The sequence below is a fragment of the Camelus ferus genome, chromosome X, assembly GCF_009834535.1.
Source record: "Camelus ferus isolate YT-003-E chromosome X, BCGSAC_Cfer_1.0, whole genome shotgun sequence".
Lineage (NCBI taxonomy): Eukaryota > Metazoa > Chordata > Mammalia > Artiodactyla > Camelidae > Camelus > Camelus ferus.
The window spans coordinates 23,104,097-23,123,556 of record NC_045732.1 but is presented as its reverse complement, the minus strand read 5'-3'; the positions used below and the strand labels follow the sequence as shown (position 1 = coordinate 23,123,556).

Genomic DNA, 19,460 nt, shown 5'->3' with positions numbered 1-19,460 from the left:
TCACATCCACTAAGATGACTGTGATCAAAAAAACAGACAAAAAGTGAAGAGGATGTGGAGAAACTGGACCCCTCGTACATTGCTGGTGTGAATGTTAAATAGTACAGCTGCTGTGGAAAACACTTTGGCAGGTCCTCAAAAAGTTAAATATAGAGTTACCATATAGTTCAGCAATTCCAGTCTTAGATGTATACCTAAGGATTGAAAACATATGTTCTCAGAAAAACTTGTACATGAATGTTCATAGCATCATTATTCATAATAGTCTAAAAGTATAAACAAATTGAATATCCATCAATTTATGAATGGGCAAATAAAATTGGTATATCTACACAATGGAATATTATTCAATACATGCTACAACATGGAGGAACCTTGAAACTATTAAGTTTAAGTGAAAGAAGCCAGATGGAAAAAGACAAATATTTTATGAGTCTACTTATATGAGGTACCTAGAGCAGCCACATTCAGAGACAGAAAATAAAATGGTGGTTTCCAGGAGCTGGGGGGGGGTAGTATAGCTTAGTTACAGAATAGGAAGATGAAAAATTCTGGAGAAGGATGGTGATGATGAGTGCACAACAAAAGTAAATGTACTTAATGCCACTAAGCTATACACTTAAAAATGGTAAAATGGTATTGTGTATATTTTACTACAATAAAAAAGAAATGAAGTACTAATACATGCTACAACAGAGAGGAACCTTGAAAACATTACACTTAAGTTAAAGAAGTCAGACCCAAAAGGACACATGTTGTATGATTCTATTTATATTAAATGTCCAGAATAGGCAAATCTCTAGAGAGGAAACAGATTAGTCATTGCCAGGGGCTAGCAGGAAGGGAGGAATCAACTGCTAACAGGAATGAGGTTTCTTTCTTGGGGGTGAGGGAGAGGTTCTGGAATTAGCAATAAGCAGAAAGGACAACACTGCAACTATACTAACAGTCACTGAATTTATTATACATTTTGAAATGACAAATTAAATGTTTCGTGAACTGTATCTCAAAAAAATCTTTTGAATAGTAAGTCCTCTTCAGAATGAGTAATGTAAGTGTGAGACAGAAACTATCCTTTATATGACCCTAACTCAGAAGTCACAAAGCATTCCTCCTGTCATGTGCGTTAGAAGTGAGTCCCTCAGTCTGGTCCACATCCAAGTCAGGTTTTATATTTATATCATGAAACTTGTATCATTTCGGTTTTACAACATGGGGAAGGTATTAATGACTCCCATCTGCAGATGAAACGAAGGCTCAGAGAGGTTAAATTAATTTCCCAAGGCCACAAGGACAATAAGAGGCAGAGCTCAGACTACAGCCTAGAAACAGCCGAGTCTACAACGTGTGCTCTTAACCTCCATCAGCGGTGATTCTTCAGCAGACACACCATTTGTGAAACCATACACTCTTCGGACACCACCCCCCCCCCAAACACCCCTTAAACCACCATCTCTGGGGCTTGGTTCATACACTTTAATGTTCTTAAGCTCCCCAGGTATTTCTATATATATAGAACCACCTCCCTGTGTCTAATGGTTTTATTTTATTAACATGGGCAGCTGACTCCAGCTGGATGGTGAGTGCCTCGTGGGTAGGGCTCCACCCAAGCCTCCTTGTGACTGCCATGTGACAGCACAATGTCTACCTGCAGCAGGCAGGCACTCGGGGTTTATCATTGGACAGAAAGATTCAGAGCAACTGTCACCCAGAATGTCAGCTGCCAGGGGGTTCCGGTGGAACTGAGGGGTGTACAGTTAGTGTCTGGGAGCTGGCTTACCTGGCCACTCTCTCCAGTGGGCAGGAGGTTCACTGGGGCCCACTTGGTGGGCAGCCCCTGCTGCCAACTGGGGCACCTCAGCTCAGTCCAGAGCAGAGGTGTCAGGAAATACGCTCCCCAAGCTTCCTCTCCCAGTTTCTAAATTTAGAGACCCAGCTCAGGGCCTAGAGATCACTGAGGCTTTGAGGCTGTTTGTCCAACGGTCAACATGGATCACCGAAGCCGGCCTCGAGGCATAGGCCTGAGCAGAATCTCTGGGACTCAGTCCCGAACCCCCCGAGCCCCAATCCCCTTCCACGTGGAGCAGGAGGCTGGGGAAGGGGAAGAATGGGAGACGCGAGAGCTGCCTCGTCCAAGGACTCCTATCAACGGGCCCCCGGAGACTGAAGAAGTCACAGACAATGCTATGGGTAAGGACATACTCCCCGCCCCACCGTCCCCCCCCCCCAAGCAAAAGAGGTGGCTCCCTCCTTTGCCCACAGGAAACAAAAAGCAGACCATATTATGGTCAGGACCGGAGTGAGGGAGTTAAAGGTATAAAGTAAGCCATTTCGAGACAGAAGGGCTAGTTTCAGCTTTGTGGGGCGGGAAGGAAGGGTGGTGCGCGGTAGCGAGGCTCTGCAGGGGAGGTGGGCGCGGAAGGCTGTGAGGGTCTAAAACCTACCAGTCACCAGTAATGGCGGACGGCCAATCACGGCAATGGCGGGAGGCCCGTCTCCGGTGAAGCTCTGTGGAAGAGATGGACCTGGAAGGATGAGCAGGACCTAAAACAACCATGAGGGCGGCCAGGCGTCGGGGTCAGGGGGAGAGGCAGGACACCAGCCACTGTCGACGCCAAGAAAAGGTTTACAGAGCTGCGCGATGCGGCGCGGCCTGGGTCTGCCCCCAGGGCGCAGGCGCAAATACCCGCGGAGTGGGGGGTGGGGGGGATTGCGGGAGAGGGCGACGGAGGAGTGGACCAGAGGCCTTTAGCTTTATTCGCTACAAACTCTTCCGGGTTCTACAATGGTCAGGACTGGAGTGAGGGGTGAGTTTGGAAGGGCAGGTTTCCTATCTACTTCCAAGGGTTGTCACAAGGAGTAAGCATATAATACGTGAGAGCAACTTGAATTAATGCTCACCATGCGCCAGGTGCCTTGGGAAACAAGAATTCGACATCGATTTTGACCCCAGGGAGCTGACAGTCTAACAGAGGAAAGACATTGTTGAATGGCTTCTGTGGGATTCATAAAGATGACTGTAGCTCACAGGAAAACAGAAGGGACCCTTGGGGCAGAGAGGCTGCTGAAGCCTCCTGTAATGTGATGGGGTAATTGCCAGAAGATGGAACTACACTGTGCTGGGAGAAAGTTTGGTTTTCTGGGAACCTTTTAAGTCAAAAAAAAAGACACCTTTGAGACAGGCTTAAGTCACCAAACCCCCTGTTTGCGTTGCCTAAGTAAATGGTTAGGCTTTTCTTCAAGTTTTCCCAGGACTTAAAAGGTCTGCAACTAGGGGCGGGGGTTGGGGAGAGTCATGGCACTATTAACACGGATCACTTCAAGGAAAAAAGTCCCTATTAGAAGTATAAAATGCAAGCCATTCAAAGGCTTATAGGTTAGTTTCACTTTGCGGGGGATGATGTACGGTGGTGAGGCTTTGTGGAAGAGAAGAGCGTAAAAGAATGTCTAAAACAGTGCCAGAGACGAGGCGCGTGAGACCAGTCACGGGCAACGCCGCCCTGCAGAGTTAGGCTAAGTTCCCGACCCTGGCCCGCCCCAGGGCGCAGGCGCAAACGCCAGCAGGGGGACGAGCGGGCGGGGCTGCCGCCCACGTGGCGGGGCGGGGGGAGGGGGAGCCCGGGAAGCCGGGAACGCGGGGAGCGGGGGTGGGGGTGGGGGGAGAGGAGAAGGCGAAGCAGGTCTCGCGAGGCCGCGCTTTGAGCGCGCAGTTGTAGCTGTCTGGCGGCGGGAGAAGCGGCTCTGGAACCAGGGGACGTGCGACTGCACCCGCGTGGTCATGGAGGCGCCGCCGCCGCCGCTACCCGCGACGACTCCGGCCCCCGGCCCCAGCCGAAGGCTACTGCTGCTACTGCTCTTCCTGTTGCCGGCTGAAGCTCTGAGGGGCTCGGAGGCAGAGGAGAGGCTCCGAACTCGCGAAGAGGAGTGCCACTTCTATGCGGGTGGACAAGTGTACCCGGGGGAGGCGTCCCGGGTTTCGGTCGCCGACCACTCCCTGCACCTCAGCAAAGCCAAGAGTAGGTGGTGCCCGGCCAAGGCGGGGTGAGCGGTGGCAGAGGGAGGCGGGAGGTGGAGAGGGCCAGGAGACACGTGTACTTTAGTTGCTGTGGCTACCCCGGGGCCTGGCTTTGGCGGTACCCCCTGGGCTGCCTTCAATCCCAGGGGGGAGCCTGACTCTCTCCTGTGAGGTGGAGGGGGGTTCCAGGTGTGAAGAAAGGGATGGGTTCCACTAATCAGATTTTGGAAGAAGTAGTGGTTACCCCAAAAGCCGCAGATGAGGGGACGAGCGTGGCCCTGGTCCCGGGCTTGCAGGCATCGAGGATGTTGTGCAAACTGAAACACTTCCTTAGACAAAGTGTCTGCAACACATCGCGTCTGTTTTCGAGTACTATTTCGGGGAAGAATGCATTGATAAGTTGAATAATGATTCACAGAAAGTTTGACTAAACAGAAAAATGACTAAACAAAATGCTCAGGAGGATAAACATTTCATTTTTCTTTTTTTTGTTTTTGTTGTTGTTGCATCTTACAGAGAGTATTCAAAGCCACCTTCCCCAAAACCTATATAGTTAATGGGTATTCTTTGTGTTTCTCAGAAATGAAGAACTTGTTACAGTGTGGACTGTGGAGGTTCTTTGTAGAGAAACCGAGGAAAGGAGGTTAGAAGTAATGCACTTGGGCTGATGATAAACCTAGTGCCAAATTTGTGTCCTGCCAATTTGCCTTTTGGTTATTTGCATTTCTGTCCAATGTACACAGCTAATGACCACTTTCAGGAAGGACACGTCAGACTAAGTAGATACTGAGAAAGTCGTGGCCTGCTGCATCTGGATGTTAAGACTAGCCAAAAAGAAGTGGCTAGGGGCTAAAAGATAAAAACTGTCCCTTGTTCGCATTTAAGTAACCTGCTTTTCCTACTGACCATTTGGCATTCTGAAGATGTTTATTGGCTTTTGTGGTCCAGTTACAGCATGTTCCGTGTCCATGTACAGTGGAAAAAGTAATGCTGCACAATTCTGAATCCCCAGTGTTACATGGGATGTTCTTATGACTTAGGATGGAGTGGGAGTGATAAATGAAAAAAAACTGTTTTGCCTCCTTAAACATTTGCAGTTCTTTCCTACTGAAAGTTATTTTTTGATTTTTGTTTTTAAAAAAGCTAGTCTTGTACTTTTAAAATCAATATTTCCAAGTCCCGTTGGTTTTACTTGCCTGGGAAGATATTTTGAAATATGTCAGCCAGTTAAGTGTTTACTGGCATTATATATGTTTCCCATAACAAATCCCATCCAAGTCTGCTCATGGAAGCCAAAAATAGTAACAAGAGATTTCCCTCTACCAGCAAACCTTTTCAAATTTTAGGTATTTGCTACATTTCTGTCATAGGTAGGCTCATCTAGAATTAAAGATACCAGGAGTTTTATTCATAAAATGTAATATTATGGAGCTATTAATACTTTCAAATAATTTTTAGTAACATGAAAAGCTGTTCATGATCTACTGTTTCATTTTTTTTAAGTGGGGTGCTACCTGATCCAAATTTGTGTGTTTAAAAAAGACTGGAAGGAAATAACATCAAAATGTTAACAGTAATTAAATTGGAGGGGATAATGGGGACAGGGGATTTAAATATTCTTTATACTGCTCTGCATTTGCCAATATCTTTGTTAATTATATGATTTATATTTGGGACAATTTTTGTTTGTTTTTTAATAGATTCAAGGGATTGCTTTGGAAATTCCATTTGTAGATCTTAGCAAACGGCATTCTTTTTGCTCTAGAAATTGATGACACTTTTTTTTAAACACTGCAGTTCTTAAATCAGAAACCCCAAATTTCCGAAATCAAGATTTTCAGAACAAAATTTTTCAGTTTTATTGGTTTTCCCAATATGCTACAATCATTAAGAGCTATCATTGTAGCACGTCATTACAATTATCACCTCACACTTCAGTAGCATTTTAAGTAACGTATGTAAAGCATATATGGTTCTGTATCCTTCTGCTATCGAATTCTCCATCCTGGCCTTTATCTAATCAGAGCAGGGCATTTCTGTGAGCTAGGCTGCTGGTTCATGATGAGTAATCACATGTTATATATTAACTTCACAGAGAAATTCATCTTAAGTTTGTCTTTATTTTCGGAGTGACCAAACATGCTGGCTATTATACAAAATATAATAAATGCTGGCTATTATAAGCCTTACTTTCTAGGAACCTTAGTCAGACTTTGAAGCAAGTATTGGCTTTAATGTATGTAATGGTTCTGAAAATTTAAGTCTATCTGAATGTGTTAACAGAAGATCCAGGTACATTATTATCAAGGTGTGTTGGCTAGAATTACAGCATACCCTTACAAGAGAGCAGTGTGAGCTATTAAATTTCCATTAGGTCACTTGAAACCTGTTCAAGGGGGTCTCCTCTTTCAAAGCCCTGAAAAATAATCCCACGGTCTGGGATTTTTACACTTCTAGCCTGACGTATTTGCAAATTTCCTACTCCTTGAAGGTAGCAGCAGGTCCTCCGTGTATATGTGAGAAACTGGAAAATGTTTAATTTAGTGTATCTGGAAGACTGCTGTTAGAGAATGGAAAATCTAATTACTTGAAATGTAGGAAGGCGATTAACTTGGAGTGGTTACAGTGAAGTATCCAGTAAGGTTTAGTGCAGGGAAGGATTGTAGGGGGTCTGTGAGCGTGAATGGGAGACAAAGTCTTCAATTTCACTAACCTCCAACTAAAATTTAACATTTCTTTCCATTATGAACATCAGCAACAAACCACATTAGCTTCAACAGTACTTGCTTGTACCTGTCTCCAGTATAATCACAGATATTTTCATGCCACATTATGGTTGTTCCAAGTATACTGAAGCATCATTTATACTCATCATGATCTTGAGTGGTTAGTTATGAGATCACTGCTAGATCTTGCAGTTTTAAAGTGTTAATAATAGGGCACAAATATTACTATATCACCAATTTGGTTTTTGATATTTTGATAATTGCATTTCAGCATAATTGGTCTCCTTTGTAATTCTAAGTATTTTATTTTATGTGTTCAATAACACTAGCCTGAGAAGTCCATCAGCATCACCACGATGCTAAAGAGGTCCAAAGATTTAGAAGCCCTAATTTTTAGTGATTTCCTAAAGATGTTCTTCTGTCATCCCACCAAACTTATCGTTGTCATAGAACATCATATTTTTTTCTTAGTTTCCAAGCCAGCACCTTATTGGGAAGGAACAGCTGTGATAAATGGAGAATTCAAGGAGCTGAAGTTAACTGATTACCGTGGAAAATACCTGGTTTTTTTCTTCTATCCACTTGATTTGTAAGTAATACGTGTATATAGCAGCTAGCAAAACCTCAGTCAATATCAGTCATTATTCAAGAATATCCAACAGTTAGACATTATTTAGCACTTGTTCTTAAAGGACAAGCTGAGATGAATTTTTTTTAAGAAAGTAATATCTACTGGGTATTTCAGAATCATAAGCCATTGACCCCAATACTTTATACTTATATCCACATGATTGAGTTAACATAATTAATCATTAGAGAAAAACCACAATTATATTCATTAATGCAAGAAAATGGATTGAGAATATTTTAGAAAGCATTTAATAACAAAACTTATGTGACAAATCTGTTAACTGAAAAATGTATAAGTCTTTTTCTCTAGTGATGCCATTTATGGTTTTATTATTTGTATTCTTTGCTGCATCTGTTGCTTTCCTGTGATTTGAACATTTTCCTGAAAATATTGCAAATGCTTAAGGAATAATACCTATTAATATGAATTATGGTTATGGGGAGTTCTCTTTAACTGTGTGACAGTGAACACTTGTAGATAGAAAGTTGACTCACAGTAAATACTCTTGCAGCTTTAGTCACATTGAGGATTTAATTTTGAGTGTTTTTCAAATTCCATGAAAGTGAAAAGATACCAAAGAGACTTATCCCAACTTCTGTCTTTTTTTAAATATATTTTTTGGTTACAAAAAGTAAGAAGATTCTTCTATCTTTGCCACTGTATTATTAAGGTCCTTTTTCCGTTAGGACTAATCTAGAACTCTAAATATAATTTAAACTTCCAGGGAGGATATACTTAAGCTCCTATCTTTAGGCTGTCTCTAGGCCAGGGGTAAGCAGACTTTTTCTGTACAGGGCCAGATAGTAAATGTTTTAGTCTTGAAATGATCTTTATTGCAACTACTCAACATTGCAATTGTAGCACAAAACAGCCATAGACAATAACAAATGAATAGTGTTGTGCTCCACTGAAACTTTATTTAAAAAAATTAAGATCGGCTGGATTTGGCCTGTGGAGTGAAGTTTGCTGACCCCTACTCTAATCCAAATAGAATTCTCGTAAAAATTTGTACATTGGGGCTAAAACAAATCATGAATCTACATAATACGTAATCTTTATTAAATTAGTAAGAACTTGCTTCTTTCTAATCAACTTGTACTCTGGCTTGACTAGCTAAAATGTATGATATAACTTAATTTTTAATAGAAACCAGAAGTAGAAGTTTTTATATAAAATGATAGGCCTTCTAATTTCATGTTGCTGTAAAACCAAAAAGTAACACATGTTAAATATGCATGATGCTAAACCTGAATTGTGAAATTAGTGTAACATAGCAAGTATGCTGTTTCTCCAGTGTTATTTAAAACTCTGTAATGAGTAAGATGTATCTAATTAGAGCATGATGTTAGCAATGGTCTTCTCGGGCAAGGAGCTAAGAGAGCTTCTTTCTGTTTGTGTGTAATGCCTGCCAGACTGGGCCTGGTTAGAGAAGGAAGAATCCTGGGGCATTTGCCACAGTCTGCAAGGAAGGAAAGTCACAAATGTAACCCTTCAGTTTTCTGCCAAAACTTTTAAGTTGGGCAAATATCTCTCTAGGTAGCATTTCATGGGACAATAGGAAGGAAGGCAGGGGCCAATCATTCCTACCTTTTGGAAAATACTAAAAATACATGTCATAGCCCAGGTTTCCAGGGACATAATCTTGATTAGAACTGTTTGCTTGCATATGGCAATCTTCCACTTGAACAACTGAGACATCTGAAAAGCCTGTCTTGGGGCTGTCGTGGGAACTTGTCCCGAGTCTGTTTTTCAGGCCTCCTTGACCATGACACACAGTATGAAATACATTTTTCACTTAACACATACATGCAGGGTAACATTCAGTTTGTACCGGTACAGCTGGTGCTCCTTAAAATACTGAAAAACTTCCATACCAACCCCCTCCCCAATTTGCCCTTCCCACCTGGTCCCTTTCAGAAACCCTCAGAGCTAAAACCAACCCTGAGTTAAGATGGTTAAGCATTTTTAATATCACTCCTGAACACACACACATATATATGCACTTATGTATACATATGTTTCATAACTTACTATGTGTGACATATTCTCATATTTTCTATTTTACTTTTTAAAAATGTTGGTTGGAACTCAGTAAGTTGTCTTAAGGAGCCCCTAACATGGTTTGAAAAATACTCCCCTAAGGTAGTAGTCTCTAAACATGCCCTTCTGACAAAAGGACTGGAAGACAAGGTAGAAGAGGACCTTCTCAAGAAAGGGAGGGCAATGGTAGAGGATTTCCTCATCTCCAAAATTGATACAGATGCATCTAGCTCATAGGGTTTGTATAGGAAGGTTTAAGAAAAAGTGAAATGAGGTAAAATTTGTATAGATCTTTAGAAAGCTGTAAAGCACTATGTAAAGTATTATTGAATAAAAGCTGACAAAATGGGGGTGCTGCCATAAGAAGGGACCATTGCTTCATCTCTGATCCATTAATTTATATAGTTTATCAAGATGTAATTGGGAACTCTATAATATACTTTTTTAATTAAATGATATTTGATCAAATGACAATGTTTTAGACTACATCTTGAGAAGGTTCATAAATTGTTCTTAATGTTCATTTTTATATACTAAAGGTGTTTATAAAAACAAAATCATTCAAAACTTTAGGTATCTGTGTATTTTGAAGATAATGATTTTTTTTAACTTTCAGCACTTTTGTGTGTCCAACTGAAATTATCGCCTTTGGTGATAGAATTGAGGAATTCAGATCGATAAACACTGAAGTTGTAGCATGCTCTGTGGATTCACAGTTTACCCATTTGGCCTGGTCAGTATCTTACGCTTAACATTTGTAGGGAAAAGAATGGATATACTCTTAAATTATGGGCAGACAACTTTTAACATGACAGGAATATAGTTATTTATCAGACAGTTCAGGAATAAATTTATCTGAGAGCTACTAGTTCAATGAAAGTATGGTAAAAATGCTGAACAATTTAATAGGACATTTCATATTTTGAAAAAAAAGTCAAATTCAAAAGATGTAATATCCATAGCAAAAACTAATGAATTGTATGATTATTATGACTAATTGGGTAACTTTAATCTGGAGGAAAATGTTTAAAATATCATTTCTCTCTGTTACACAGTTGTCTAGTTTAAGTCAAATTCAAAACAGCTTTTATTACTTTTTAAGAAGCAATGATCTTTTAAAATAATTCTTTAAATAATTTTTTAGTTCATTAAACATGAAAAGATGTTCCACCTAATTAATTGCAAAGAACTGAAAATTAAACTGACAAAAGATGCCATTTTTTTCCCTGATTGGCCAAGAGGTCAAATATTTAAGAATTTCATCCAGTGTTGACAAAGGTGTAAAGAAATAATACTGTCACATACACATTTGATTCAGCATTTCTGGAGAGCAGTTAGGCAACATGTTTCAAAATTTGAAATGTGCATGTTGACATGAGTTTTTCTTTTTTTTTTAACATTTTTTTAGAGTGATAGTCATTTTACAATGTTGTGTCAAACGTGAGTTTTTAAACAGCGTCCTCAATTTTGTTCACAAAATTTTATGCACAATAAAGATTGTTCAGAATTATTTTGGTTTTAAAACTTAACATTCAATTCATTAAAGTAACAAATTCAAAACAGGTTTTTCTTCATTTACACATTATGTACATAAATATATATACATATACATGTATATATATTTGTGTGTATATATATAACTAAATGTAAATAGCAATAAGTGTAAATTATATATACATATATGTGCGTATATATATGTAAAATTTTAATTAGTTCAGGAGCTACAATTTAAATTTAATTTACATTCCCTTAAGTAATTGATTCTCTGAAGCATTTTAAGACGCCGTTATATATTTAATATATTTGATTTAAACTCAATTTTCAGACAAACCTTCCCAAGAACTTAAATAATAAAAATAAAAATTAAATTATTTAAATTAAATAATGAAAACACAAATCCACTAAGGAAAAAGTTATGTCATTCCAGAAAATTTGAGATTGCTTTCCCAAGGGAGCTTTGGGAATACATTCTCAGCTGTATATGAGATGTCATGTATATGGATGTCAGAACTAGGGCTGCAGACATCTGGAGCATTATTTCCCCGTTTTCTAGCTGCTGTGTCAGTGTCCTGCCCTTGAGGCCCCAGTCCACATCCCTTGGTTTCAAGTTACAGAATACTTAAATCTGAAGATTGATGCTGTGAGATTACAAGTAACTTCCTTGCTGCTTCAAGTGGACTTCACACTTCTTTGTCTCTCTGCACATGAAAATGCCATCCAGTTGTATTCTGCCTGTCTCACAAGGCTTTGTCTTGCAATCACAATTTTAAGGTTATGCTTATGATGCTGCATATCCTTTGATCCTTAATTCCACTTCTAGGAATTAATCAGACAAGTGTACAAAGTTGAGAATATAAGGATTTTCCAGCAGTATTGATAAAAGTAAAAAAAAAATACGGTTTCAATGTCTGTCAATAGAGATTAGCAACATATAGTATGTCTATACATTTAAAAATGTGATGTATATCTCCATATTTAGTGTTTAAAGGATATAAATATATTGGGGGGGGGCAAGAAAATAGACTGTATACTAGCCTGTCTTTGTTAGAGAAAGAATATGATGTTGTGTGTTTGCATATGCAAAGAAAGAGTGTTGACTTTTAATATATGCCATTTACTTAACCCTGAGAGGTAAATGTTCTGTTTGTTACAGGATTAATACCCCTCGAAGACAAGGAGGACTTGGGCCAATAAGTATTCCACTTCTTTCCGACTTGAACCATCAGATCTCAAAGGACTATGGTGTCTATCTGGAAGACTCAGGCCACACCCTTAGGTACCTTTCAGTGATTTTACACTATGATAAATACAAATGTGTTTGTAATCCTCCTTGAAATGGAGTTAGAAGGTACAAGGTTAGATCAAGAAATATGTGCTCTATTTACAAAAATGTTGTAAAGATACCGTTAAAAACAATTGGTAAGCACCCTACTTAGTAACTATTGGGTTGAAATCCATATTGACTTAAATAAACAGATAGTAAAGTCCTCTGAAAATGTTTATCACTAGTATACTTTAACTCTTGCAATGCTACCCCTATCTCAATAGCAGGTCTTGTAGGTCAAACTATTGCATATTTTCCCAGGCTGTAGTAGTGAATCACCGATAGAGAGATTGAGAAGGAAAAGCAATTTCCATATTGGTGACCTTATCTTTTTCCACCACTGAAAAGGGAAATACAAAGACATTCTAAATAGCCAGTGATAAGAAAGATCACTCACTCGTTCACCCACAGGAAGGCTTTGCTGTGTAGCTTTATCATTTCATTTACAGTACAATCCCAAACCTAGTACACATGAAGATTCCACTGTAAACAATACAGTACATTTCATTGACAAAAAAACAAATTTTAAAGCTACCATTTCACAGTGATAATCCCAAAATATACAGTAGGTAAGCATGGGTATGGGGGTGTGGACACGTGCATACAGCTAAGTAGGTAGGCAGTGTGTTCTGGGCTCTGGGTAACATCCTTCTGTGGGTGGAACAGGGATTCACATTAACTAGTATTTGTCTTCACTGAGAACACGTGCCCACACCTCTACCGTTCTTATGTTTTACAGAGGTCTCTTCATTATTGATGACAAAGGAATCCTAAGACAGATTACTCTGAATGACCTTCCTGTGGGTAGATCCGTGGATGAGACACTGCGTTTGGTTCAAGCATTCCAGTACACCGACAAACACGGAGAAGGTGCCCTTTCCTTCTAACCATCATGGCCTTTTGATTTTTCAGTTTGAGGGATAGTAGCATAATTAGTTTGGTTTCTTACCTTAAAAGTAATTTGGATGATTCCAAAGTCTTCTGATTGATTGTTTTCAGATTATTAGATCTTTTAAGCAGATCAAATTATAATTTAAAGTGCTTTTAACAAAATATCACTAATATAGTCTACTTACTGAAGAGGGGGGGAAAAGTATTATTTTCATAGTCCTTTTAGAAGAGCTCAAAGTTTCTGCTACTGTAATTTTTCAAATTATGTTTCTATAAAGTTAAAATGTACCAGCCAATCTGGCAATGTTTAGTAGTGTACATTTTATTTGCATGTTTATATTATTTGATTTCGCTTTTTTTCCTCAAAGTGATTCAGTAATCCTTAAGGTTATTCAGCATCATACTAGTAATCCATCAGTTCATCCTTTCACCCCAAATTTTTGCAGTAGCCAAACGGAAAAGGCCAGATTCTTCTTAAAGTAGAACATATGTTATATATCCCTTTTAAAAATGTAACTTGGTGCCTGGCTCAGGGCGCATTCCAAATCAAGGGAAAATCTTACCTTCTGAATAATTTTAAAGTCTCTTTGGACAGTGAACCATGGCATCAGTACAAAATACTGCAGGACACAGCAGATAAGTTTAAGGGAATATACATTCGAGGAATTTTTGCTGTGCTCAGACCTTTCAGTTGATCAGATTCCCAAACTTTCCAACTTTATGAGAGGAAGACTCAATTTGGTTTCTTATATTATAAATGTAACGAAACATAACTGACAAAAATGAAAGTAGATTAGCTGCCTGCTAATAAGCTCTATGACTAAAATTCCTTGGTGTGAGCAGGTAAGCTGACAGAAGTCAAGTGTTCAGTGGCCTAGAAATGTTCTCATTAATATAGGCTCTATTTTCAGCTTTATTTGGAAAAAGAAAAGCTCCGAGTTGCTGAAGAGAACTGAATTCTAACTGTCTTTTGCCAATTTTTGTTTTTTCAGTCTGCCCTGCTGGTTGGAAACCTGGTAGTGAAACAGTAAGTCAAACTGATTTTTCTGTTAAGCGGATGGCCAGAGCCAAAAAAAATGCCAACCCCAGGATAATCTTTCCTTGTAATAGAACTGTCTTGATTTTGTACAGGGAAGTCAATGCTGCTAGGCAGAGCTCCTAGGAGCACATGCTTCTTTGGACTGGAGGGAGAGCAGCTGAAACTGGAGAAGCAGAACATGGGACTTAGTACTGTGAACTTTAAAGCCAAGTATCCACAGAAACATATGATTTAGAAAGCAGGAGGAACAGTGGAAACTTAGTAGAATAAATTCAGGGCAAAGAAAATAGTCACAAGCAAAACTTCTCTATGTATAGTAAAAAGCTTTTGAGAAAATCTGCCTTAGTTAACCCTGAAGCTAATGCTTCTCTCCTTGTCATTTGAAGGAAGAAAAGACTGAAACAGGTACACTAACTTAGGGAGGCTGTATAATTTACAGACAATCTCCGAAGTAGTCTCTGGCCAAAAGACAATTTGGAAACTTGTCTCTACCTTTTTAAAATAACATTCATGTAAAAATCAAGAATTTTACACAAACTGTAGTTAGGAAATTGAAAAATACTAGAGCATTGGAGGGAGAAATCATTATCTTAGGGTAAAAGAAAAATACAGACTTATATTATAAAATAAGGATTATATTATAAAATTATATTATAATTATATTATTATATTATAAAATAAGGACTTTCTTCCTTAACAAACCGAAAAAAGCATGGTTAGTAATAGACAATGAGAAGTAGAAATGTACTCTGTAAGCTTACACAGATTAGGTAAAGTAATATTTCACTGATTTGATGGGTTTGCAAAACAGCTTTGCCTCTGAGGATCAAAGTTGATGTTACAATACCAATTATTCACCTCTACCTCTACATAGATCTGATGGCTCTCAGAGGGGGTTTGAAGTTAGGCATTAAAGGTACTTTGAGCACTAGGTAGTTTATAACTTAGTCACTAGGTTAGTTTACAATTATGAATTGTGAGGGTTACAAATAGAAATATGAATAGAAGCTGCAGGCATCACCTGAGAAGGCTTAAAAAGCATTTCTGGATAGGTCTTCAGCATAAGGAGCACTTTGCCCTGGAGCTTTTTTAGCAAAACCAGCAGTGACAAATGAACACCACCACCTTTGATCACAGGCACGTGCTGAGCAAGAGCTCCCAAGGACAGATTAACTCAGAAGGGTATCATAGGATGATGAGTTGACATTTCAGAAAACATGTTGACTATCTACTGGATTAACTTTGGGGGGGGCACAAACCCCTCGGATTATATTTTTATATAGGGATAGAGATACTTTACCTCTAACTCGCAAGTAACAGTTAATGTGAGAATTTTTTTTTTAAGTCCAGGAGGTTTCTAAGGCTGTAATGCTCCAGGAGGGAGCACTTATTTTAGAGTATTTGTCCATTCAGTAAATAGTTATTCAGGCTATTTTTAGAGTATTTCTTTTACTTTGCAGTTTGAGATTAAAAGGTTACATTCTAGACCTCCAAAAATATCCAGCTGAACACACTACCCCCTTTTCAGATTGTAGCATACCATCACTTCAGCAGCAGATGACTTTAAAAATACATTAACATCTGTAGCCATGCTCTCTTAATGTGTTTGACTTAATTAGATCAAACCTGAAGATGCCATGAAAGCCTGGTGGCCAAGAGAAGAGCTGTAAGTAAATTTGGGGGTGCTTGAGTACAGATGTTAATTGACTAACAAATGATTTGCCTCTTGGGATAGCTGAGATTAGCAGGTAGGACAAATCCAGGTTTTCCTAAACATATATAATTTGATACATAATTATCTTCTTTAGTCAACAGATGGGCAACTAATGTCATACTAATGATGATGTACTTAGGCTTTTTAAATGAGTAATTTTTTTTCTTTAACAGATAATCCCAGATCCAGCTGGAAAACTGAAGTATTTCGATAAACTGAACTGAAAATACTTCCTCAGGTCATGATGCTTGAAACTTCTCAGTAAAGTTCACCATTGTATTACCACACTGTGTTACAGCACTAATTTCTTGAATATAAAAATCCATGTCAGAGTCCAAAGACACTTAGTGTTCAAGTTAGACACTGATGCCAAAAGGTAGACAGTTATTCTCTATCTTTCCAAAATAAGAAATGTCAGATTAACTCAAATTAGTAACAGCAATAGTAACTAACATTTATGGAGTACATGCCAGGTGCCAGGCGTCGTTAGGAGGTTAGAGGTGTTATTTTACTCAATTCTCACAGCGACTGTTTGAGTTCTTTATTTTACAGATGAAGAAATAGCTGTCTAGCAAAGGTACAATCAGTCTTTGAACCCAAACAGGCTAATTCTAGTTTCTGGGCTCTTAAGACTCCACAGTGGCTCATCTCTCTGTACCTTTGGGAGGCTGGAAAGAAGAGGTTTTGAGCACAGTCCCCTCCATAGCATGTGGCAGGGACAGCTGACCCCAGAGCTCACTGCTCCAGATACAACAAAGTCCTTTGGACCCCCCTTTTTTTCTAAATTCACATTTTCAGCTTATACCAAATTTATAAGTAACAATATGTTTATATTTAGTTTAACAAATAAAAGTTGAATCACTAAATATATGTAGCCAACTATTCACAACCACATATAAAGCTGAACTCCAGTGCTATTCCATCACCCCATTTACCACCCCAATATGGCAGCGGCTTTACTATAATTATCTATAGACATGCCATGTAGTAAAAGGACCCAAGAGAATTTGCCTCATCCTGTCTTCCATGCTAATCCATTCTCAACACTGACAAAAAGCTCCTCACCCCAGGGGAGGCCATCACTAGAATTGGGGGTGTACTAGCCTCCTGGCTGACACTCAAGTTCTGTCATAAATGGCAAGTGATTAGTGACATGCATGTGGACATGGGAATTCAACAGCCATTTATAACCCTTCACTACAGCAAAGTATGTTCCAAGTATGGAATCTAAAAAAAATGGTACAAATGAACTTACTTACAAAACAGAACTAGAGTCACAAATACAGAAAACAAACTTATAGTTACGAAAGGGGATAGCAGGGGGTGGGAAGATAAATCGGGAGTTTAGGATTAACATATACATGCATTACTATATATAAAATAGATAAACAAGGACCTACTATATGGCATGGGGAACTATTCAATGTCTTGTAGTAACCTATAATGGAAAAGAATCTGAACTATATAAAGAATGAATCACTGCTGGATACCTGAAACACAACATTGTAAATTATACTTCAATTTAAGAAATGATTCATAAATACAAATAAAGCCCTGCTTCTCCCTCACATTTCTGATCTTCTATTGAATACTTCGCAGGTAAGCCTTGCGAGCGTCCTGAGCTTCACAGTGGTTGTGGCGGACAGCTCTTTCAAGGATTTCTTACGTCTCCAGAATTTCATGCAAGGAATCATTCCCCCACTCCCATCATTTCCTCCATATCCAAGGGTATACCTAATCTTACATCCTTAACTCCAGCTGTCAGTAGACTTCCAGGTTTTATATTTTTTTCTCAAATACATTAACCACTATTCTGTTAGTTAATGATATTTTTATACTCTTAACTCCCCCATATGGTATCATGGAATGCATCCTTGTATTTTGTTACCCATGAACTTTCTGACAACACTATGTCACTGAAATTTCTTTGAATAGAATTAACTAATATATGAATGGGAGGAAATGCATATTTTAGGTGAATAGCTCCATAAAGGTCACCATGCCAGGGTGTGTGAGGGTGTCTGTGTGCATATTCATATGTTTGTGTATATATACATATTACACATATACATACACATACATGCACACTCCTCTAAAATCACTGAATTTTTTACTTAGCTTTTAAAAGAAAAAATGCTTATCATAGTTACTATGTATTTAGTCTTAGATAGCAAAGCAGTGTGTACCAATTCCATTATTAACACAATTTGGGCATAATGTTGTACACTTATGTAAAATCCTAAAAATACATTTTTAAAGATCTACCTTCCTGAGGCTTAACCTTAAAATTTTTTAAATAAATCCAAAAGCCAAGTTACACCCAAATTCACCTAAATTATGCATTTGTTCATACAGAAATTATTTATGACCTGCACAAGTGCAAGGTACTGTGCTGGCAATACAGGTAAAAGGATATGACACAATCCCTTCCCTCAAGAAGCCCACAGTCTCCCAAAGGAAATCAGCAGGTTAAAAAGAGCAATACGGTGAGTAAGTGCTAAAAATGCTGACATCTGTGTTGGCTCCAAGGCCAACAAGAGCAACGACAAGGAAAGACAGAGATGAGAAACGTGTCACAAAGAAGGGGAGGTACAAGTCCACTTCCCACTCCAGTGAAGGCTGTATCAGGTGCTAATGTACTCTCCTGTAAAAAGGCAGCACTTGTGACCCAACCTCAAGAGAAAAGCGTTGACTGGTTCTCCTCTCATGATGATCTACTGGGAGATGGCACACAGTTTAGAGTTGACTGGCTAGGGTTAGAGGTTCAGTGTGTGGCCAACAATAGATGGAAGGTAAAAACTGAATCTGCAGGTGTGAGTTCCTTAACTTCCAGCTCTGGCCACCTGTACAGCTCAGCCAGGACCTCAGGAAAAAAAAATTGCAAGTTTTGTATCAAATGGAGTTACATTTCACTGTAACCCAATGGCCACGAGAGGGCGCCCGATACACCAAAATTCCAACTGCCTTGTCCTGAGGCCCCCTTTCAAGATAAACTAGAAGAGCAACAACTAACACTCAAATGTTTTTTGGGGGGAGGGTATAGCTTAAGTGGTAGAGTGCATGCTTAGCATGCACAAGGTCCTGGGTTCAATCCCCAGTACCTCCTCCAAAAAATAAATAATTAAACCTAATTACCTTCCCTTCAAAATAAAAAAAAAGCTCTTAAGTGTTCCTTATTTTGTACAAATCTAATTTAGGGGGAAAAAAGAAAAAAACTTAAAAATTGAGACCAATTCAAAACTAAGTACAACTCAAGTTAGCATCTTAATTTGTACTAAGAGTATGTCTTCCATCAATGACCATGACCCAGTTAGAAGTACATTTTATATTGTGACCTAGCACACCTGTAAATGTGTGTGCACCGTGCAGAGGCATAACATAACAAGTATCACACAACGCTTAACCGTTACTATGCGTGACAGTTGGATCTTTTAGTTTTGTAATGTTGGCCACAATCCACTAAATTTCATGACCCACCAATGGGCCACTCTTGTTTTTACAAAGACATATATATATATACTTAAATTTATATATGTATATGTGTAAATATAAAAAATCAGGATACAATAAATGCCTGGCA

General features: G+C 38.9%; 1 protein-coding gene across 2 annotated transcripts; it reads left to right on the top strand.

Moving 5' to 3' along the window:
• Positions 1–3,651: 3,651 nt before the first annotated feature.
• Positions 3,652–17,448, top strand: PRDX4 (peroxiredoxin 4). Of its 2 annotated transcripts, XM_032474860.1 has the most exons (8): positions 3,652–4,016; positions 7,213–7,330; positions 10,029–10,145; positions 12,066–12,188; positions 12,976–13,106; positions 14,120–14,154; positions 15,786–15,832; positions 16,054–17,448. In XM_032474860.1, the coding sequence occupies exons 1-8, from the start codon at positions 3,779–3,781 to the stop codon at positions 16,055–16,057; spliced, it is 813 nt and encodes a 270-aa protein (XP_032330751.1). In that variant the 5' UTR covers positions 3,652–3,778; the 3' UTR covers positions 16,058–17,448. The 2 variants fall into 2 exon arrangements, with proteins under 2 accessions (XP_032330751.1, XP_032330749.1); XM_032474858.1 differs by lacking the exon at positions 15,786–15,832 and having other exon boundaries at positions 16,054–17,130.
• The last annotated feature ends 2,012 nt before the right edge of the window (positions 17,449–19,460 follow it).

Excerpts from the sequence above, each read along its gene's own strand:
- PRDX4 (XM_032474860.1), top strand. The coding sequence starts at position 3,779 with ATGGAGGCGCCGCCGCCGCCGCTACCCGCGACGACTCCGGCCCCCGGC. Across the intron at positions 10,146-12,065 it reads CAGTTTACCCATTTGGCCTG|GATTAATACCCCTCGAAGAC; the intron begins GTCAGTATCTTA and ends TGTTTGTTACAG. Across the intron at positions 14,155-15,785 it reads GGAAACCTGGTAGTGAAACA|ATCAAACCTGAAGATGCCAT; the intron begins GTAAGTCAAACT and ends TGACTTAATTAG.